We start from the raw sequence: 23770 nt of genomic DNA, 5'->3' as shown, positions 1-23770 counted from the left end.
AACAATGAGAGAATGCAGGATATAAAGAATGAACATGAGAGGGAGAGAGACAGTAATAAGGAGGAGGAAAGAGAAGGAGAGCATCTCCCACCGTGGGTTTTGTGTTTCTCCTTTGAGCAAGGCAAGAAGAACCTTCCGGATAAATGAAACCACAGCGGAGGCAAAGAGAATCAGACACCTGCGATCAGAGAAACAGGAAGCATTCCAGAAAGAGTGAAGGAGAAAGAAACGGATAGAGTGAGATAAATAGAGTGATGGAGCAAGAGAGAGAGAGAGAGAGAGAGAGAGAGAGAAAGTAGCCTCATCTAAGGATGAGATAGATGGAGATACTTAAATCCCCCCAAACAATAATCACTGGATGAAACCCAAAGCCTTTCATAGCACGCAGCAGGCAGACCTGATCTGGCCCTTTGGCCCGCAGGCGCTGGAGTTGGGGGGGTGGTGGTGGTGGGGGGAACCGCCTGTCCTGGGGCACTGACCAGATGCTCAAATGAAAGATTGGGATTTTTTCTCATTGTGTGAATGGGGTTGGGGGGGGGGGGGTCAAACACACAACCTGTAACATTTCACTTGTTGATAATTTCAGTGATTTTCACAGATTATTAAGATTGATGCAAATGGATGATAATAAAAAAATTAATATATGAAGTATAGACAGATAAATGCCAAAATATTCAAACAAGATAATAATAAAATTAATAATATCAAATTGTAAATATGTAAATATGTATGAATAAAAAAGTAAACAATTATACTATAAATAATGTTATAATAATACTACTAATAATATTAATAATAACATAATGAAGATAAACAGAAAAAATTAATTATACTCTTTTTCAAAAGAATTTTTAACATTATATTATTTGATATTTATATTTTAAATATTTTTGTATTTATTTTAATATAATTCATTTTATATTTATTAAAATATTAATCTAACAAACAACTGCAATAAATAACAATTTATTTGAAAAAAATAAAAGTATAAAAAAATAAGTAAATTAACAATTTATTTTTATATATAAACATTAATAATATTGTTATATATAATATTATAATAATAAATAACAATTACTGTTTCCATTTCAAAACAGTCTTAATTATTTGTAAATCTTATATTTATATATTTATTTTAAATATTTTTTCTTGAACTATTAGTGTAAACAGCTGCAACACTTATCCATATTTACACATGCGTAATGCACGTGCATATACAAATAATATAAATGAATAACTAATAATCTGAAACAATATCTTAAAAATGATCGGAAAGCTAAATCGAAGGTGTGTGTATAATAATTATTTTAGACAACTGCTCAGAGGGCGAGAAAGGGAGAGCGAGAGTGGCGTGTGGTGTATTCAGACACTTCATTATGTGAATGGGGGGCCGGTTTGAGAGACTCCCACTTGCTTTACATGTAAACACAAAGACATAAAGGACATAAAGGGTTCAGCATGCAGGCAGATGCCGACATCATCCTGTCCTATGAAGCTCCATTCATAGTAACTGTGGCCTGCACTTGTAATCATTGTGCACGCTGAGAATGTGTGTGTGTGCATAAATCTGTGCAAAATTGCATTGATTCATGAAGTCTTGTATTTCTCCACATAACAATTAACATTGATAATGGCTGTTCAAGAATATGCAGACACTGAAAATTGTTAACTAAAACTAACAATTGTTTTTTGAAATTGAAGCTGAAATAAAATATAAATATTAGATGAAAAACTTCAACAAAGATTAAAAATGTTGCATTGGGAACTAACTAAAACTAATAAGTACTAAAATGACTAAAACTAATACTGAATAAAAAACTAATATATAAATATTATAAAACAAAAACTAATAAAAATGACACTAAAATTAAAATGAAAAATAAAAATATAAAATTAATAGCTAATTCAAAACATATCAATAAATACTATAATAGTATATAAATAAAAAACACTGAATTTAGTGCATTATGATGCTCACAATGATGATGCTCACGGGTTCGAATCCCAGAAAACACATAAATGCACTGATATGCATGCTGCTTTTAGCCAAATGCATAAATGTAAATACACAGGAAGAGCATGAATTCTAGTTGACGTAGCACATTTAGAGAGGAAAACCTAGCAAATGCAGCTTGTCAGCATTTGATGTAACTGTCAGCGAAACAGACGGGACAAGAGACGCAGAACGGAGCCGAACAGAATGTACGCTGGTTGTTGTATCAACTCACTTTGAGATTGTGCGACATTTCAGGCCTTTCCTTCTCTTTTTCTCTCTCTCGCTCCCACAGAATGGGGGTGTGCAAGGAGGGGACGGAGCGTATCAGAGGGGGGTCTGTCTGTCTGCGTGTGTGAAGGCACAGACGGTTCAGTAGTAATGTGATGTGTGTCCCGAGGGATGTTTGATGGATTAATGCTGAGCAGCTCCATTGCGATGTACCACCTGATCTCACTCCCACCGTCTGCCTCTATAAAACCTGCCTGACTGCTGATCTCAGCTAGTCTCACAGTCTCTCCTCTCTCTGTCTGTCTGTCTCTTTCTTCCTCTCTCTCTCTTTCTCTCTCTCCTCTATCTCTTCCTCCTCTCAACCGCCTCCGCTGCAGGCCAGGAGCTATCCAGTGCTGAACAAGTGAATTTTTTCTTTTTTTTTTTCAGCAGCGTAAGCGGGTGTGTGTGTGTACAGTAGCAGTCACACACACACACACACACACAGTATTGTACCATCAGACATCTCTCTCCTCCTGCGTGCTCTTCATTTTTCCTTTATCTACAGTCGCTGTGTTTTTTTTTTTAGTTTCTGGGACGTGGATCTTCTTTTTTTATGTGACGGATTTCATTCGGGACGATTTTCTCCAGGGTTGGTTTTTTTTTTGTGTGTTTGTGTGAGTCCGTCTGCGGCCGATGTGAAGGATTTCTTGTGCATCTGTGCCCGTGCGACCGTGTGTGAACCATGCCTCGCTCATTTCTTGTGAAGAAAATTAAACTGGATGATTTTTCCTCATCTCCTGTGTCAGCATCTAATCATCATCATCACCACCATCATCTCGATGACTCCTTTACACGCTCTCGCTCAAGCCTGGGCGTCCGGCTCTGTGAAAATGGTGAGTACGGTGCCTAAATATATTGTTTACATACAGATAGAGTAGCTTCACTTTATGTGCTTGATGTTCAACCATGTTTCCAAACGGTTAGCCTACAAAAAATACGCTGCGTGTTTTGAACATTGTACGTAGTCCAACAGATGTTACATAAATCTTCTCATTCTGTCGCAAACTAATCCGTAAAACCCTCCATCCTTTCACCCCCAACCCCATTCTCCATTGTGCCCCCCAGACTTTGTTTTTTGTTTTTTTGACTCATGCCGACACAAATCAGGTCACGCAGCGCGATCAGCTTATGCGAATAAAGCCGTACGGAAGCGTACGTACAGGAGCTTGATACCAGTTTGTTTTGTGTAGCTCATGCTAACGCTAACACACTGCTTTGTGGGGCTGATGTGTTTGTCCTTAGCTGATACTGCCCTTGAGTTTCGGTCCAAACCCTCCCCCCTACCAACAGCACTCTCTCTTTCTCGCTCTCCTCCCCCATCCTTCTTTTTCGGCCTCATCTCACTATTTCTCTCTTTCACTCTCCTGCTTCCGGGTACATGAATCTAAGTGGTGGAGGGGGAGGTAGGGTTTCAGCCATCATTGACGCCACTGGAGACATCCGAGTACTGTACTGAACAGCTCGAAGGACAACGAGGGAGATGAAAAGAAAGAGAAGCTTGAGGCAGTGCTGACTTTTGTCACATGATGCAGCAGCACGCACACGCACAATAGGGCAAATAGCATCACGCACAGAGTAAGCCCAGCATCCCTGAGAGGACATGATGGGACAGGCTGAGCTAAACTAAGCTATTCTACAGAGACTAAAGGGAGTCCAGAGAGCTCTGTGTCCTCACAGACAGATTTTGGTAGCAGATGTGTGGCTCTCTCTGCCCTGCTGTGGTGTTTTTCACAGATAAGCGAGATAAGACATGAGGGATATCTTCCCACCTGTTATAAAAAACCCCACAACAGACTGTTTATCTGTTTTTGGGTCACTGTAAGATTATATGAACTTTTAAGCTACGCTGCTCCTTTTAAAAGTAGATTTATGCTTTTATAATATTGTTTTGTATTGCATTGTATTTTCAAATGAAATCACAAAATCGAAAACATGGATTCTTTCTTCATTTTATGAATAATAATATTTTCCGCTTGACGGTTTTGTATAGTAATTCGCAAACAGTTGCTGTAATTATTGTACAAGACATTTTTTCTTCATTCTAAATTTTGAAGGTTGAACATGAAGACTTCTAAAACAAAGGACAAACAACTCCATCCTTCCTATTGGACTAACCCTAAAAAAATTCCACATTAAAATTTCTGTTACTACAAGTATTGTTGCTTCTGCAAAATCATAATGAAATGAATTGTTATTATATTATTAATTATAATACTAAATAATGGATTGTTTCTTATATTATCAAATACATTATAAATGTAGTAGTTCTAGTTCTTTTATTTATTAATTCAAACTTCAGTAAAATCATCAAAAAATATTTTTTTTTATTAATAACAATATTATATTATTGAATTTATTTTTACTGATTTTAGTTTTCTATTACAGTTATATTCATGCTATTTATTCAAACTGTGTACGTTTTGTGTAATGTTTTTTTTTTATGGCTAATACCACAGTTTAGTTTGGTAGGGGAACATTACCTGCAGTAGCACTGCGGTTCTGACAGAAAATATAGTTACCAAATAGTTACCCCCCCCACCTCCCCAAATATATATAGCCTGATAACCTCTGAGCCATCTTTTGTGGACCAAAAAGTTATATCCCCAATAACATCCTCTCTCTACTGATCCTGTTGATTCCCCCAATGCTCCATCATTATTGCGCATCGCTATCTTTAATCTCACTGTATAACTAGCCCAAACTGACACTGCACTGTATTAAATGCCTTTTGGGTTTCCCTTTTAGCAAGCAGATTGAATTAGAAACATTCTGTCGAAGACATGGCACCTTGGAAGGTGTATTATGTCGGTGAAATTCCAATGGCAATAAACGTGTCTGAGCCCTACGGCTGCCAGAAATCCTTTTAGCGGCTCCTGAATGACCCTCACGATGCATTAAGACTCGCTCTTCACGGTCAGAGGGCTCCATAATCAGTTTAGAGAAGTTAGGAGGGAGTTTATTTGTTTCAGCAGATGGAGAGGTAATAAGATGTCCTGTATTAGGGAATATATATTTTCATATTTGTAATTTACTTCAATGTTTGAAACAATTTCAGGAGGTTTTGAGATCTAGGAAAGAGATTTTGTTCTCTTCTAGCAGAAGTGAAAGTGTTTTGTAAAGTCCTAAATTCCTTAAAATGGTAATATACTTCAATGTTTGAAACATTTTCAGGAGGTTTTGAGATCTAGGAAAGAGATGTTGTTCTCTTCTAACGGAAGTGAAAGTGTTTTGTGAAGTCCCAATTTCCTTAAAATGGTTTAAATCCATTCATAACATTAACCTCCATTTACCTCCACTTTTAAAAGATTATGTTGTGCATAATAGGCAAATAAACACCAAACTCTACAGGAGCCGTCGGCTAATCTTATCAAAGAAAAAGAGAGTCTGAGTGGCTTCTTCATCTCAATTAGAGAAAGAGAGACACTTATGCTTCCACCACAGTTAACCTGCTTAATTAGCTATTAACCATGTTAATACCCTCTGGGTCTCAATCGCACATACACACACTTACATGAATGAGGTATACAGAACCTCTAACAGGCACCAAGAACTATGGAAGCCTGTTTCAACCTTAGTAAAAAAAAAATGAAGAAACTGTAAGATAAAGTTTATAATAAGAAATAATGTAGCAATTGTGTGATATAAAGTCATACTATGAAATATAAAGTGTCACTGCAAGATATAAAGTCACATTGTGAGATATAAAGACACAAATGTGAGCTATACACAAAATTAAAATGAATGAATGAATGAATGGATAAATAAAGTAATTGCCATTTTTTTAATCTTACGCAGAAACAGACTTCCAAATAGCATAGCACAAAATATAGTCAAATTGATTTCCAGTATTATTTTACCACATAAACGAAAGACTTGCAGCTTAACGTATATATGTTATTTGGTGTGCAAAAGGCAGATATGATGTGAGGTGTTTTAGGAAAGCCTCATGGAAACAGGTGTTTAGAAATAAAGGTTCCAAACGGAAGTTTTGGCAGCGATGCCAGCGAAATAACCTTTCAGTGAACGGTACTTAAAAGAACCATTTTTTTTATTCGTGTGAAGAATATTTTAATAATAATCTAACAAACCTTTTTTTCCACTATAAAGAACCTTTTGTGGTTAAAGGTTTTTCATGGAACAATCGATGCCAATAAAGAACCTTTATTTTTAAGAGTGTTATTGTCATTGTACTTGTTGTACTTCTATTTTGTTGTGTCTGACAGCACACTTTACATTACATTGTGTCTGTAGTGTAGTCACATTCTGTGTCTTTAATTGCTTTAAACCTGGAGTTCAGAATAGTGAAAAAAAGTCAATTAGTTAATAACCAGTTCATGTTCTCTGTCCTGCTGCAGGCTACATCCAAGATTACATCAGCTCTTCTGAGTACGCAGAGGAGAAGCAGGCCGACATGAAACTGAGCTCGGATCCGCTGTACTCCCCCGTCAGCAGCGGAGGAGGGGAGTACTGCCAACCGGACCTGGAACACCCAGACAGCCCTCAGTCTGGCCTCACGGCCCGCGGATACTTCAGCAGCGAGAGCGAATCTCTCAGCGAGGGCTACACCATGGATGCGTTCTTCATATCTGACGGCCGCTCGAGGAGGAAGGGCGAGGTCGTGGAAACAAGAAAAGTTGCTGCAGAGGAGAAAGAAGTGGCCGGGGTGAACAACGGAGGTCCACGACACACCTGCAACGAGTGTGGAAAGACCTACGCCACTTCATCCAACCTGAGCAGACACAAGCAGACCCACCGCAGCCTCGACAGCAAGATGGCGCGCAAGTGTCCCACCTGCGACAAGGTATACGTGTCAATGCCGGCGCTGGCCATGCACATCCTCACTCACGACCTCAAGCACAAATGTCACGTGTGCAGTAAAGCCTTCAGTCGGCCTTGGCTGCTGCAGGGGCACATGCGGTCGCATACTGGGGAAAAACCCTTCGCCTGCGCCCACTGCGGGAAAGCCTTCGCCGACCGATCCAACCTACGAGCGCACATGCAGACACATTCGGCCTTCAAACACTACCGCTGCAAGCGCTGCAATAAGACCTTCGCGCTGAAGTCCTACCTGAACAAACACTACGAGTCTGCCTGCTTCAGAGGCTCCGGAGACGAGGACGAGTCTGGCTCCGAGAATTAACAAAAGAAAAAAGATGAAGACGAGTTAACGCTCTCAAAAATCCCCCCCACAGACTCCCCTTCACAGAACCCCACTATCCCTTTTTTAGAAAGCAATATTTTCACCAAGAAAAAAACCAAACCGACCCAATAATAAGAAGACAATAATGAATAGATGCTGGATTTTTTTTCTTTGGTAACAAAAAAAAAAAAAGACCCTCTCATATAGACACATACAATTATGAGGCCTGGCATGCAAATTTTTATGAACATAATACTATTAATAATGATAGTAATAATATTTAGATTACTGATGTTTTATAGCAAATCATAAAAAAGACATAAAAAAGGACAGCAACAGGTTTGTGCTTTTTGAGAAATGAAAATCAATTTGTATTTTTATGCTGCTCTTTTATTTTGAATTCTTTTGCAACTGCCAACATAAACTTTTTATGAAAATGTGAATAATGACAGTATTTGCAAAAAACAAAACAAAAAAAAAAAGATTGTAGACCTCTGAAAAGGTACAAACTTTTGTTACACTTTTGGTATTTTATTTATAATTGTTATTTTTATATTCAAAGTTTCCTGCAGTTTCATGGTTTCACTATTTATTTGTTTATTTACTTATTTATTTGTGCCAATCATGTCCCGTAACTGTTCGAGCAGAGCGACCATCACTATGTGTTTTACCATATGGAGGAAACAGCACTCAAGACTAAACATTTCAATGACCAGTCACCAAACATTCGAAACACTCACAATACGGACTACAGGGACTTTCAACGACTTCTTTAGCAGATCTCTGCTCGCTCTGCTGGGCTTCCTCACACTAACACAGACTGCATGTGCTCCAGATGCCTGGGGCTCCGCCCCTTGTCTTCCTGCTCCATGATTACCTCACCCAGAGGCAGGTATGACCTCTAACCTCTGCTCTGTCAAGCTCTCAAAGTGTCCATTATACAAACCTCATTTCTACCATTCCAGTATTGTTGTTGAGTACTTATGTATTTATTTATGCACTATTTTCATTTCCCTATTTATTTAATGTGTATTTATTTATTTATGTATCTATCTATTTATTTATTTATTTGGTTGATTATTCTCTGTGTTATTGGATACTGAACTGCCGTTGACCTTTTAAGATGCTGCTCTTTAATGAAAATCTTTATATGCATGATTCAGCTGTAGAGGGATTTTATTCTTTTTCGAGAGGGACGGTATGCAGTGTTTAAAAGCAGATGAATTCAGGTGATGATGCTTTGTTTAATGGGCAATAATTCTTCTTAGGTACAGCAACTTGTATAATCACAGCTGTCCTGTTAGCAGTCAATGTAGGGCAATAAACAGAAATCTCCTTAATATCTCAAAGGTCATATCTCATTTCGTCGTTTCTAGAACTCCATTTCCTGCTGAGACCATCCAGAATGTCTATGCTATTGTGTGTTTGTGTGACTCCACCCACATTTGCGACATCACAATTCATCTCATTGCTCAAATGCCAAACAATTTAGTATTCCAGAAATGTCTTTTACATCTAAACACCAAAACAAAAACAAAGCAAAATCAAATTATATTAATCCCAGAAGGTGCAAATCGAACCAATCTTAAAACACTTTTTTTGTTCTTACAAATTTAAATGAAATTTTAATAAGAAAATCAACAGCAATAAGCCTTTTTCTAACAATATTTTTTACTATTACTATTATCACAAATTTAATATAACCATCTTTCATCTCAGCAGTTTTGAATGTAATTATAAAAAGACTAACCCACAGCATGACATATTTCATGCATTTGGTTTTAGCTGTCCAAATAAATCCCATCATAAGCTGCGGCCGCCAGACGATGACATGAATATGACAGAGTTTCAATGACATGTGAAATAGGAGTCCCAAATCCTAGACCCAGAAATAATGACCCCCCTGAATGGCCAATCAGGATGGATTATTCAGTGTTTGAGTGAAAGGAGTGCTGGGTTCAGGACAGAGATGAAACAAAGTAGAGGCTTAATGGCAGCATTGATGGAAATAGCTGAGCATATGGCGCCAATGTGCCACTGCCTCTATAATAAAGATCTGAAAGATGTTTGGAGATGAAAGGATGAGAAGTGCAATCAGAAAATGCGACGGTGTAAATCAGCTGTCTCTTTGCTGTCTATCCTGCGAAGCGGAAACAAAATTGCTTGTTTCACAATAAAAATACATTTAGCACCATCATGAGGAATGAAATCCTGCATATGATGATATGCATCAGCATATATGATGCAGCTCGTGGCAAAATGAAGAGGCAGTGTCCACTCCCCTAAAGGGTTAACAGGTGTTGGTGGACAGACAGTAGTCTGAGAGCATAATTGAGTCTGAGTTTGACCTTGTGAGGAAGGTCGAGCAGCAGCAGCCAAAGGCTCTGTCAGCGTTTTGCATATTGTAAAAAGGACGGCACAATCTCAGTAATGGGCCAAAACCTGCGGGGAATAGATAATGAGTTTCTCCTCCCACTTTTCTTCTGCTCTTCGCCTCTTATCCACCCATTCCTGACCTCGTACATTGGCACGGTGTGTCCTAGCAGATTTCTGCATGGTATTTCACTCTCATTGCTGATGGACATCAGTGTCAGAAATACAATAACTATCATTAAAATTAAAAAATAATACATGATCACTGATACAATGATCACTTTTTCAAGTGCTAAAGTGTTAAATATTCAAAATATATCAAATGACTCTTGATATATTTCATAGTACCCTATTAGACAGGCCAACAGAATAAAATATTTAGTGTAATATGTAATATATATACACTACCGTTCGAAAGTTTGGGGTCAGTAAACATTTTTTTTTTTTTTAAATTGATACTTTTATTCAGCAAGGATACATTAAATTTATCAAAATTGACGGTACAGAAATGTATAATGTTACAGAATGTTTTTATTTCAAATAAATGCTGTTCTTTTGAACTATTCATAAAACAAATCCTGAAAAAAATGTATCACGGTTTCCACGATCTGATTTCGACATTGATAATAATAGAAAATGTTTCTTGAGTAGAAAATCAGCATATTAGAATGATTTCTGAAGGATCATGTGACTGGAGTAATGATGCTGAAAATCACAGGAAAATATTACACTTTAAAATGTATTAAAATAGAAATCAGTTATTATAAATTGTAATAATATTTCACAATATTACTGTTTTTATAAATGAAGCCTTGGTGCACATAAGATACCTCTAGTCTTACTTTTGAATGGTAGCATATATGAAATTGACAGAGAAGTTATCTAACAGATATACTATGTCTTCTCATTTTAAATATCTGGAGCACATTTGGTTGCATTTTTGCATTCATTAAGTCCTGATTCATTTCTGACCCTGATGGACATTCATCCTGCTTATATTCCTAAATCATCCCCTCATATTTCTGACACCCCCACAGCTGTGAAGAATCAACAGACTATCTGTTATGAATATCCATCTGGATATTTTCCATTGTAATAAGGCTTGAATTCAGAGTCAGTTCTAATTATGCAAAGCTTGATGTATTGTGGACGAGCTCTTTTAAAGCCTATTCCAAAGGACTACCATCATCTCTTTGCTTTCAGAAAAATCTTTTTCCACAAACGTTTAGAAATGTGAGATAACTGAAAAGACTGAGAAAGTGAATATTGTAAATATGTGTGTGTATATAGATCTCAGCAATAATGAGATGCTGCATGTGAGCCGATCCCTTTTGCTTTTACCTTTTCTGAGCTGTTTAACCCTGGACAGGCTGAACAGGATCAGGGACTTCATTAGCTCATTACCTGCTGTAGCTACCAGCAATATTAACAATGCTAATCATTCTCTCTCTGTTCACCAGGATCTACCAATATTTCTTTGTCTCTCTCTCTTTTTCTCTCCTGTTTTGTTTTTTCCTCTCTTTTGTGGAAGTGCCCAGCCTGGCTGAACAATAATATGAAGTGCCAAAAAATTAAAGAGTTATTTCCATGACAAAAGCCTTCAGCATATGGTAGGCAACTCACAGCCCTCCATATGGTCCTTGAGAGATTTCAGATTGTCTCTCTTCTTTCCCCTTGCCTTCTCTCTCTCTCTCTCTCTCTCTATCTTCCTTCCTCCCTGTGTTAAAACGTAAAGATTTTTCCACTTCTGATATTACATTTTGCCTGTTATGAAGGGTAAAGCCAATAGTGATGTTTATGAACAATAAAATCAATAGCACAAGCAGTCTGTTGCCTCTTTTGTTTATCGACTTAATATTTTACTTCCATTTCTCTCAAACACAGAAGATGAACACTGAAAGTGCTTTTAGATGCTTTTAAAGCTTTCAGATCTCCCTCACGGACCCCTGACCTTTGTTTAAAACCCCTGCATTAGCAGAACTGTATATTCCAACCTGTAGTCTGTACTTCTTACTGTTAGACAGACATAAATTCTGATCACAACACATGATCAAAATGACTGAGCGACTTCTTCCTGTGCGCCTCCCTGACAACGCCCACCTATCTCAGCAATGGCGCTACTGAACTGGGATCAGCCTTCCCTGCATGCATCAGTGCTATAACTATCACCGGAAGAACATCCTAACTGTAATCAAGTCAGCTAAAGTCATTCTGAAACCTGACGCACAAGCATCTGTCCTGATGCTGTTAAGCCAGTCCAAGTCATTAAATGTTAATGAAACATTGATTTTATGTTACACTCTGGCCTTACCGAGATGCAGCACTCAGAGCTGAACGAGACAGATTACTGATGCTGAGGGAGAGACACTGTCATCAGGATAGAGGAGGACCAAGAATGATGTCTAAGAATCCGGAAACACGAGTCAGGCTCAACCATTATGTCCTTCACTGTCCTACAGTGTTTTAGTTCGGCTTCGTTTTTTTTATCTGTTCGACTGATTTAATGGATTACACTGCTCTATATTAATTAACTGGTGTATTTAAATATTGTAAATACAGGGTAAGTCCGGATCTTGGAATACTACTTTAGGCCAAAACTACATTGATGGAAACAAGCATCTCAGTCAGAACAGTCATAGATCATTTTGTTTTTCAATAACCAGTTTGGTCCCTGACAAGTATTTGGTTACAAAAACAGTTGTTAGTTAGTACAAAACGATTCATCCAAAAATCACACACAGATAACATCTTTTAGCTCAATTACAATTCAAACCCTGAACCGCTGCTCAGACCAGAACTAACTACGGTTATGGCTGTATTTCTAATCTATAGCTGACATTTTATTGGATTAATAAATCTTTTTTTTTTTTTTTTTTATAAAATCAGATGTAATTTAATTCACCTTGAATTTAATTTATCTTAAGGTCTTATAATATTCCTTAGAAGTCCTATAAAGAATACATATATACATACTAAAATATGAATTCATTTTTGTGAGTAAGTCTGTATAGTAGATATGTACACTGTGTTCCAAAATATTATGCAAGTGACATATCAGTAGGATTTCAGTACAATAAACATTCAGGTTTTAGTTTTTCTAAGAAAGTGTTTGTTTGTTTATTTATCCATGTCTTTTTAGATAACTGGTATCAATCTCAGACAAAATAATTTGCCAGGTCTACTTAGGTAAATGGAAACCTTCTTCCAATTTGTCCCGTGAGAATTGGCCAATTAATATTACAGACGTCCTGAGGTAAAATTACTTTACTCCACCTCCCCATGTAAAACTAATCCCGTCCAAATAGGGCTTTAGTAGGGTTTCCATTTACCTAAGTAGACCTGGCAAATTATTTTGTCTGCGATTGATACCAGTTATCTAAAAAGACATGGATAAATAAACAAACAAACTTTCTTAGAAAAACTAAAATCTGAATGTTTATTGTACTGAAATCTTACTGATATGTCACTTGCATAATAATTTGGAACAGTGTATATTTATATATAATACTATATATTACATTATATTACATTTATTCTAATATATAATTATATATCTAATTAAATTATAATTTAAATTTATTTTATTTAAATTAGATGTAATTAAATTAAATATTTAGTATTAAATATTTAATACTATATTATGTCAAAAATTAATTATTTCACTTATCACATTATATATTTTAATTCAGTCTTAGTGGTTACAGTACACATTCATATATAAAATCAAAATTTTCATTTTCCTTCATTTTCCTTAAAAATCTAATATTTTTCCAGGTTTAGTAGCGAATAGCACCATGAACAAAGCGGTCACTGTAACACAAGTCTCAGTGTGGTGATGCTGCCATTAGATTTCATAAGAATCAATTATTAAACGCCATCATCTGCAATATTGAACATGCAACCCTAAACCACTCAACTCTCAGTGAAGAACCCTGATAACATGCTGTCCTACTGAGCTTTACCCTTTACTGGCACATGACGTTGAGGTTTAACTTGCTATCATTGATCTTAATACAAGAAACAAGAACAAGGTCAAAAGAGAATCGCAGTGTTTCAGTGCATTCATAAGATAAAATCCATGTGGAGTCAACACATACAGTATACGCAAGAGTTAAGAGTGTGCATGTGCTCTGGGCATGGATGCGTTTAGTAGGCTACAGTAGTTACTGATTACACTTTAAGAGATAAGAGCACCTAATCCTCCCCTGACTCTCCCTCACTTGTAGATATGAAAATTGACAAATACAATCGTACTGCTTAGTGTTTCTCAATCCTAGGCTATCTCCACCCTAAATAGCTAGCACACCAAATACCTGTTTTTATAATTCATAATTTTGTACTCTTGCAGCATTCATGCCACCTGAGATTTAGGCAATAAATAGATACTCATTATGTAAATACATATACAAAAGTTTTCATATACTTTATGGTTTTCAATTTGTTTTTATTTTTCTTAATCTTACTTATGTAAATGTTCTTTCTGTGATATTTATGTATATATGTATATTATGTACCTAGAGCTCCTGGAAACCACAACAAATTCCTTGTGTGTTTGTTCACACTTGGCGAATAAAGCACATTCTGATTCTGATTCTTCTAGACATGTGGCATATAAATGCTGTTTTGGATGAAAGCATCTGCTAAATGCATAAATGTAAATGGTATGTGACAATACCACAGCATCACTATCTGATCATTTTTGTAAGGGAGTGATAATGATATTTGTGCTGCATATTTGGATGTCAGTACTTACTCAGAATTGTCCTTTGAGTTCAAAACTGCATTGGTGTGCGGTTTGGATAACTTGATATCAACAGGATTCTGACGTTTGCCCGCCATCTGCTGGTAATTCAGTCAGATCACAGCTTTAGAATATCAATAAAAGTTTTTTTACTTTTTAATTTTTTTTATTGTGAACAATTCATTTATGCATATATTTCATTACATGTATTATTTGACTTCATAATTTTTAATCAAAATATTATAACTCAATATTGCAGTGAAACGACAGACTTCTCTCTCTAAACTCCGCCCTTTCCGCTCTCATTTAGATCTGCCTTCATCCAATCAAAAACCAATTAATAAAAAGTCCCCGCCCTACTTTTGACTTTCTTTCTGATAATCCATTTTACTTGGATGTACATCACAATACGAAAGAAAAGATCTGTCACTATTTCTATTTTATTGTTACTTTAAACGTTTTAAATGAAATTGTTATTTCCTTCAAAAACCACCTTATATTTTATCAAACTTGCTGGTACTTATAATGCAGTTAAGATAAGTCAACTCACTAAATCATATTAGTGAACTCACCATATGGCTTTGCAACTATGGAGTTGAACTCTAAATGGACTGGACAGTTTGTCTTCTCACAGCACAGAGTGAATTATCATCTCATGCTAGCAGTGCCTCATTATCCAGACTTTCTTCCCTTTGCTGATTCTTCTGTGTGTGCCAGCCTGACTGCTCTTGATGTTTTCTGTTGTTTGTGTGAAAACCCATCTGTCTGTTACAGCCTGCTGGCAGTAGGTCCAAACGTCCCTTCTGCTCCTGTCAGAAGAATCAGTTCACAGCATTTAGAGATCCAAATGTTCACTTTCCTTTTCATTAATGATACACAGTGAGAGACAGAGTCAGCCGAGCTCCAAAAAACCTCACCTACTGTAGACAGATCTCATTCCAGTGTATTTCAGGGACAAATTTTCTGTAAATTGTCTTGGCATGTGGCAACGGTTATGTTGTCAGGCCAACTTTTACACAAATGATTGATCATTTACGGGAAGACTTTTTTGGTCAGGTTAGAAATAAAATCTGAAATGGCAGAAGAAGGCTTCAGACATCTGACTGACACTAGGTGAGAAGTATGTCTTTTTTTAATGACCTCATATGAGAGAAATATCTTTATTAGAATATTGCATACTCTTTTTTATACAATAAATAAATAAGAGAATATCAGATCTCATAAGTGTACATAATATACAATATGTTCTGTGCATCGTCAAAGTCCCTTTGGTAATGTGCTTTTAGTGTTTATATACAGAAATTAACATTTTGCAATAACTAAACATAAGCTTCCCATCTCTGGCTGAGGAGGAAATGAGCTGTTTGTGTATTGAGGACGGTTTATCTGTATCTATATCATTTAGAAGCAATACGAGCAAGAGTGCCAGGTAATCACAGTCATGCTGATATTCGATTGAGCTATTGATTTTATTCAACAAGTAAATAAATAAGAAGTTAATATTGTTAATATAAGTTAATAAAACTTACATTTTAGACACAATATTGGCAGTTACTTTGTCCATTTTTGCTCCACCAACGAAACTAGTTCAAGCGAAGCCAAAGCTAGAAACCGTTGAGTCACACAGTCGTTTGTTTTACTGTTTTGAATCAGTAACGTTAAGTTTATTTTGAATTAATCGTTTGGAGTGAATAATTCAACTACTCGCTCATAAAGACACAAGCTGCGTATCAATTTTGCCTACTTATACTAATACTATGCCCTAAAAGTATGTATGGTGTGAAGAAAAAGTACAATTTCCTACCATTTTGGACTCGGGGAGAAAAGTTGTATCACATTGATCTGCCAGTCATGCGTCTAGCTTTCATGCGAAGAACTATCCTCATGTTTGCATAGTGATTCATTTACAAGTTAATGACCAAACGCATCTTTATAAAAGTCCACAATTCTGTTGCTAGATTAAATCAATGTCAGGTTAGATACTGAGTATTAATCGGTCAAATAAACCGCTCTACTTAACCGTCAGTCCCGCACATTCGTCATGTTTGTAGTTTTTTTCTTCGTTTTTGTAGTTCTAATCGAATCCTCGTCATCCTCGTCTAAACGTCTAACGCGCAATGGGTTGAGAGGTTGTGCACGTGACGTCACTGTCGACCGTTATGGATGCGGTCACGCCCACTGAGTGGCAAAATTCTGAGTGGCAGCTTTGGTTTTCAGCGTGAATGCCGCGAAAAACACACAAAACACATCCAAAACGGGAAAGAGGTTGCGACTGACGGTACAAATAGCTTTGACACAAAACCTGAGGTAGGCCTATATATTTAAAGTAGGGTGACCAGACGTCCCGAAAAATTCGGGACAGTCCCAAAATCTAAACTGTTGTCCCGAATCCCGAATCTGGCCATAATTGTCCTGAAAATTGCACTAAAGCAAAATCTTGAGTAGTTATTGTCTGATAAACATTAAAAACTGTTTGCGGAGGTTGAGTCGTCCTGAACCAGCCCCTGCCGGCTGCTCATTGGCTGCAGCATCTTTTTTCTAAGTTCTAAAAAAATACTGTAGGCGGCTAGGGAAAAGACAGGAGTGCTGGAAACAGTGAAAACCTCCGCGAAATATGCTGACGTCGAGCCTCCACAACCTAGGTAGGCTATAGCTGTGTGAATTTAAAGTTTTATTGTTTCTATTCATCTAATTAATCTATATGCACAAAGACAATACAACCTTTTTGTCCCCTTTTTGTTTTAAGCCTTGATGAAGAGAGCGCAAGTTGCTCAGCAGTGATGCACGCGTAAAGGAGTGATTGATTGTTCGCGGCACTGTGTACAAAAAAATACTTCACTACACAATTATTTCGTTATTTTCGTTTAAGCTTATTAGTAGGCATGTGACGGTATCAAATTTTCATGTTGCGATTAATTGATGAAGCTTTTATCACGGTGTACGGTATTATCACGATATTAAAATAAGTTGCAAAACCATTTTTGTCATAGTTTAACAGGTTTAAGAACCCTTTTTATAATAAAACAAAAACAACTCTGACTGAAATTTTCAAACAGATTAAAATGCAAAAGAATTAGGCTATAAAGAACAACAGATAACACTTTAATCTATTTAATGCATTAACTAAGATTGAGCAATAGCTACATTTGGTACAGAAAGTGTTATTTTTTGTTAACGTTAGTTTAGAAACACAACTGATCATTGTTAGTTTTATCTCAGGTCCATTAAATAAGTTATTTTGATTTTAGTAATGTTATTAAATAGTAACTAAGAAATTAACATTAATTAATAATAATTAATACTTTATAAGTATTTTTATTGTCAGTTTAGTGATAATGAATTAACATGTTAACTAATGAAGCTGTATGTTTTCAAAGTTTTACTGAACAATAACAAATAATCAGAACATTTCTAATCATTAGGGCATGTTGTAGTCCAGATTAAAATATAAAAATGTTTAGGTTTGAAAATAAATATCCTTTTAAGTCTTTTTTAAGTATTCAGTATTTGGTGTTGTGATGAACAACACTGAGATTACAAAAAAATGAATGGCTGTTTGAAGCATTTTAAAAACTTCACTAGCGTAGTTACTTTGTTTGCAAGGTTTCCGTGGTAACCGCTGCACGCTGCTGTTCCATCAGCGCCCTCTGCTGTCAGAGAGTGAACGCGCACTTTCATTCAGTTCGTCTCATTCACTCGTTCCGCCATGTGCCACATGCACGTTGGGATTGTTTCAGGGACGTGCACAGGGGGGTTGCTCAGGTTGCCCGGGCAAAACCTTTACACAATCACACATTAAAAAGTGGTATAAAAATATTTTTAATTCTGAATATAATTTTGTCAGTGTGTTAATGTCGACCTGAGAAGCGATTGCTACTTTAGAAAGTTAGACGCAAGTTTGAGGTAAAATGCACTTGGGTTGTCGATGTCAAAACACTATTTAAGCTGTGATTCAAGTAAGGAATAATTGACGACGGGCCGTTGAATTATTAGAAAAATAATGCACACCTGAGGTGGTGATTCGGTCACGACTCGAAGCGGAGTCAATTATTCCGCTTATACAACGGTTAAAAAATTAATAATTGGTAATAAATTATTATTTACGGTATTCTGAAGTGCCGACAATTACAATATCGTGCATATTCATTATCGCGATTTATCGCATTACCGAATATCGGCACAAGTCTACTTATTAGTGTTAGGCTATACAGAAAGGTCTGATTTACGCAGTTACTTACAACAGTCATTGTTTTTTTTTTCTTTTCACAATGACATTTGAGTTCATGATTTAAATGTGGGTTTTTTTTGGTGGCAGACTAAAGACTAATGACAGACTGTTGATCTTTGAAAAAAAAAGACAGGGTGGAGGTGGAAGATGAGACTTTCTTGTGTGCAGTTTGGGTAACTGCCACACTTGAGTAAAAAATATGATTCTGTAAATCATAATAACGAGAAACTTTCTCGTAATTATGACCTTTTCTCATAATAATGACTTAATCTCATAATAATAAGAAACTTTTTCATATTACTTCAAAGCATGCGGACCAGAAGGGAGTGGAACGCTAGCGCTAGCGCTGGTCAAAACGTTCTGCAAAACAGTAGTTTTCGTTAAAGTCAGTGTAATAAAGTGTAATCTATAATCTATCTTTCAATAAATAACATTAATGATAAATGATTGGTTGGCCTACGAGAACCGAGAACTGTCCGTCTTGTCTGCACTTTTTTCACTCCTCCCCTAACTGCAGCCACCTACTCTTGGCTACATTTCAGGCGAGGCTAGGCGCATCTCAAACAAGCCTTCTTTCTCCAGACACGCGTCACCTGTGCGTGTCCACTGGAGCGGAGCAGAGCGAGCGTTTTTAATTCATTCCAATGAATAAAATCCCCAATGTCATCGTCGATCGCGATGTTTCACTGTAGACATCGCCTGATCCTAGTAACCACTACCTGATAGTCAATTCAGAATGTTGCAAATAAGAATGGTGCATTTTCTACAAATATTTGATTACTGTACTGTATCTATTACATTTACATTTGCCTAATAAATCATCTGCTAGCTACAGCCATGGTAGGTCTCTGACTAAATACTGATAGCAAAAGTAAGGTCAGTATTATTAAATTGCAGTCAAAGATTTTGGATTGCTAGTTTGGCTTAGCCTATATGTTTGGTGCGGAATGGCTGTGATAGGGAGCCTAACCTCATATTCTGTCATAGGGCCCAAAATTGCTAGCGGCGCTCCTGATGATACGCAATAGGAGTAGGCCTAGTGGTGAGGGGCATATTGTACGTATGCCAAAGTGCGTATCATATAATGCACGCCAACAAATTGCGTATTATGCCAAAACTGCGTATTATATGCACATCAAACACGTGTATCATATGCACGCCAAAGTTTTTTTCTGCATATAAATAGCACGCCAAATGGGATCGGGCTCGCATTCAGCGTTAAGAGCTGGCAAGACTGCCAAAACTGGTAACTCAGCAGTGAGTCAGTGTCATGACGTACAGTAAGGGCAGATGAAGTTTAAATATCTTTTCTAGTTTATATTTCCATGTTGTAATGCCGCTGTTTTGGGTATTTTTTAAATATAAATTATTTGTAATAGAGCAGACACTTTGAGTTTTTTAATGGGTTAAGTCAGTGGTTCCCAACCCTTTTTCCAGGAGACCCCTATTTTAACATTCAAAATCCTTAATGAAAAAATGAGTCAAAATGATTATTTAATCAGCTCAATTAATAATTCTAGATACCTTTATTATCTGAATTATAATGAAAATTGTTTTAGAATGCACATTAACTTATTTTCCATTAACTTTACTTAACTTCTAAATTTACAACAGTGCATAAAAATGTGGTCCGATTTTCACAAACAAAAACCACAGACAGGCAGAATGAAAATGAAAAAAATGTTAGTTTTTGGCTTGTATAACGTTATTCTAACATTATTTTAACGTTCCCCTAACGTTAGTTTAACATTCCTATAACATAATGCTAATGTTCTCCTAACGTTATTCTAACATTATAACAGGGGAACTTATAACATAATTCTAACGTTCTCCTAACGTTATTTTAACATTCCCTTAACATTATTCTAACGTTCCCCTAACATTATTTTAACGTTCCCCTGTTATTTTAGCGTTCCCTTAACGTTATTCTAACGATCCCCTAAAGTTCTTATAATATTCCCCTGATGTTATTCTAACATTCCAATAACGTAATTCTAACGTTCTCCTAATGTTATTCTAACATTCCCCTAATGTTATCCTAACATTCTCTTAACTTTATTCTAACGTTCCCCTAACATTATTCTCACGTTATTCTAACAGTATTCTAACATTAGTTTAACATTCTCTTAACGTTATTGTAACATTCCACTAACGTTATTATAATATTCCCCAAATGTTATTCTAATGTTCCAATAACATTATTCTAACATTCCCTTAACATTATTCTAACATTCTCCTAACGTCATTCTAACATTATTCTAATGTTATTTTAACATTCCCCTAATGTTATTTTAATGTTCTCTTAGCATTATTCTAACGTTTCCCTAACATTATTATAACATTCCCCTAATGTTATTCTAACGCTCTTATAACGTAATTTTAATGTTCTCCAAATGTTATTCTAACATTCTCTTAACATTATTCTAACGTTACCCTAACATTATTTTAATGTTCCCCTAATGTTATTTTAATGTTCCCTTAACTTTATTCTAACATTCCCCTAACATTATTCTAACGTTATTCTAACAGTATTCTAACATTATTTTAACATTCCCTTAACGTTATTCTAACGTTCCAATAATGTAATTCTAGGTGCTGGTCATATAATTAGAATATCATCAAAAAGTTGATTTATTTCACTAATTCCATTCAAAACGTGAAACTTGTATATTATATTTATAATCATTACACACAGACTGATATATTTCAAATGTTTATTTCTTTTAATTTTGATGATTATAACTGAAAACTAAGGAAAATCCCAAATTCAGTATCTCATAAAATTTGAATATTGTGAAAAGGTTCAATATTGAAGACACCTGGTGCCACACTCTAATCAGCTAATTAACTCAAAACACCTGCAAAGGCCTTTAAATGGTCTCTCAGTCTAGTTCTGTAGGCTACACAATCATGAGGAAGACTGCTGACTTGACAGTTGTCCAAAAGATGACCATTGTCACCTTGCGCAAGGAGGGCTAGACAAAAGGTCATTGCAAAAGAGGCTGGCTGTTCACAGAGCTCTGTGTCCAAACACATTAATAGAGAGGCGAAGGGAAGGAAAAGATGTGGTAGAAAAAAGTGTACAAGCAATAGGGATAACCGCACCCTGGATATGATTGTGAAACAAAACCCATTCAGAAATGTGGGGGAGATTCACAAAGAGTGGACTGCAGCTGGAGTCAGTGCTTCAAGAACCACTACGTACAGACATATGCAAGACATGGGTTTCAGCTGTCGCATTCCTTGTGTCAAGCCACTCTTGAACAACAGACAGCGTCAGAAGAGTCTCGCCTGGGCTAAAGACAAAAAGGACTGGACTGCTGCTGAGTGGTCCAAAGTTATGTTCTCTGATGAAAGTAAATTTTGCATTTCCTTTGGAAATCAGGATCCCAGAGTCTGGAGGAAGAGAGGAGAGGCACACAATCCATGTTGCTTGAGGTCCAGTGTAAAGTTTCCACAGTCAGTGATGGTTTGGGGTGCCATGTCATCTGCTGGTGTTGGTCTACTGTGTTTTCTGAGGTCCAAGGTCAATGCAGCCGTATACCAGGAAGTTTTAGAGCACTTCATGCTTCCTGCTGCTGACCAACTTTATGGAGATGCAGATTTCATTTTTTTCATTGCTGCAGTAATTCAGGCAAAAGGAGCCCCAACTAAGTATTGAGTGCTGTACATGCTCATACTTTTCGTGTTCATACTTTTCAGTTGGCCAAGATTTCTAAAAATCCTTTCTTTGTATTGGTCTTAAGTAATATTCTAATTTTCTGAGATAATGAATTTGGGATTTTCCTTAGTTGTCAGTTATAATCATCAAAATGAAAAGAAATAAACATTTGAAATATATCAGTCTGTGTGTAATGAATGAATATAATATACAAGTTTCACTTTTTGAATGGAATTAGTGAAATAAATCAACTTTTTGATGATATTCTAATGACCAGCACCTGTACTGAACAGTATTTACCATGAGTTTTTCAAATCCTGGCAATCAAATACAGTTTTAATGATGATTAAAATATTAAACTGTAATACTAACCGTCGGAAATTGCATCGTGGTTTATTGTCAGACTAACTTTCCTCACTAACCCTCAAACTACAGTGGGGGTTGCGACCCAAGGTTGGGAAATACTGGGTTAAGTAATAGCCCATTTGCGAGGTCTGTTTGAGCATTTGATTTATGATTTGAGCAGTATAAACCTGTCATAATCAAATTTATGATTTGATAATGACAGGTTTATGCTGGGTTGATAATGAAAATTAATAAAACAAATACAAATTAGTTTTAATTTGATTTTTGTATCATGTTTCCCTGAATGACAAAATGAAATTGCATTTAAGCATTTGATTTATCATTTGAGCAGCCGTTTGAAAATGTGATTTATTATTTGATCTTTTTAAGCATTTGAATTTTCAGTTACATTTTGAAAGGAAAAAACTTCCATAATTTGGGACGAATTTCGAATAATATTTAGAACAGATAGTATGCTAAGTGGGGCGCAGCGACACTTTTATGTTTCTGAATGAATCAGTGTTTTGGATGAATCGGTTGAATGAATGAAATTAAAATGACTCACTCATAAATACAGTGTTGGTGTTTTGAATAAATGACTTAAAGGTGCTCTAAGTGATCCTGGGTGGAGTAACTTTCTGTTGACGTTTGAAGTGTTGTCAAACAAAACAGAGGCTAGCTAGACCCTCCCTCCTCCTCCTCTTCCCCCTCCCCTCCGTGCTTCCTGAAACAGTCATGAACGCGCATTTAAAATCATTCTTGTCGGTTATTGGCTGGAGCATGTTTATTATGTGTATTGCCATTTTTGGAGCTTGTGGCGACTACAGAGACCGTGTTTTTTTACAGTGTGTTCAGGGGACAGGCAGCTAGCGGACAGTGAGGAGATGTTTGCTGTATGTGACAAAAAATTTTTTGGCCTAAAAATGCGTGACATCACTTAGAGCACCTTTAATGACTAACTAACTCATAAAGACATTGCCACCTACTGGTTTAACGATGCAACCTGCAGAAACAGT

The 23770-nt window shown here is 36.4% G+C and overlaps 1 protein-coding gene and 1 long non-coding RNA gene across 3 annotated transcripts in view; one reads left to right on the top strand and one right to left on the bottom strand.

Annotated features, from left to right (window-relative positions):
- LOC125279731 overlaps positions 1-16691 on the bottom strand; it is a 75184-nt gene extending 58493 nt beyond the window's left edge. For both annotated transcript variants that reach the window (XR_007187441.1, XR_007187440.1), the window contains exons 1-3: positions 16325-16691; positions 15093-15329; positions 14533-14621 (exon numbers count right to left, since the gene is read on the bottom strand). This is a non-coding gene — a long non-coding RNA (uncharacterized LOC125279731). The remainder of the gene's footprint in view (positions 1-14532; positions 14622-15092; positions 15330-16324) is intronic.
- Positions 1987-8755, top strand: scrt2 (scratch family zinc finger 2). Its single transcript, XM_048209710.1, has 2 exons — positions 1987-3099; positions 6622-8755. The coding sequence occupies exons 1-2, from the start codon at positions 2949-2951 to the stop codon at positions 7404-7406; spliced, it is 936 nt and encodes a 311-aa protein (XP_048065667.1). The 5' UTR covers positions 1987-2948; the 3' UTR covers positions 7407-8755.
- Positions 16692-23770: the final 7079 nt, after the last annotated feature.

The sequence above is a fragment of the Megalobrama amblycephala genome, linkage group LG12 (assembly GCF_018812025.1).
Source record: "Megalobrama amblycephala isolate DHTTF-2021 linkage group LG12, ASM1881202v1, whole genome shotgun sequence".
NCBI lineage: Eukaryota > Metazoa > Chordata > Actinopteri > Cypriniformes > Xenocyprididae > Megalobrama > Megalobrama amblycephala.
This window is presented reverse-complemented; position numbering and strand designations above follow the sequence as displayed.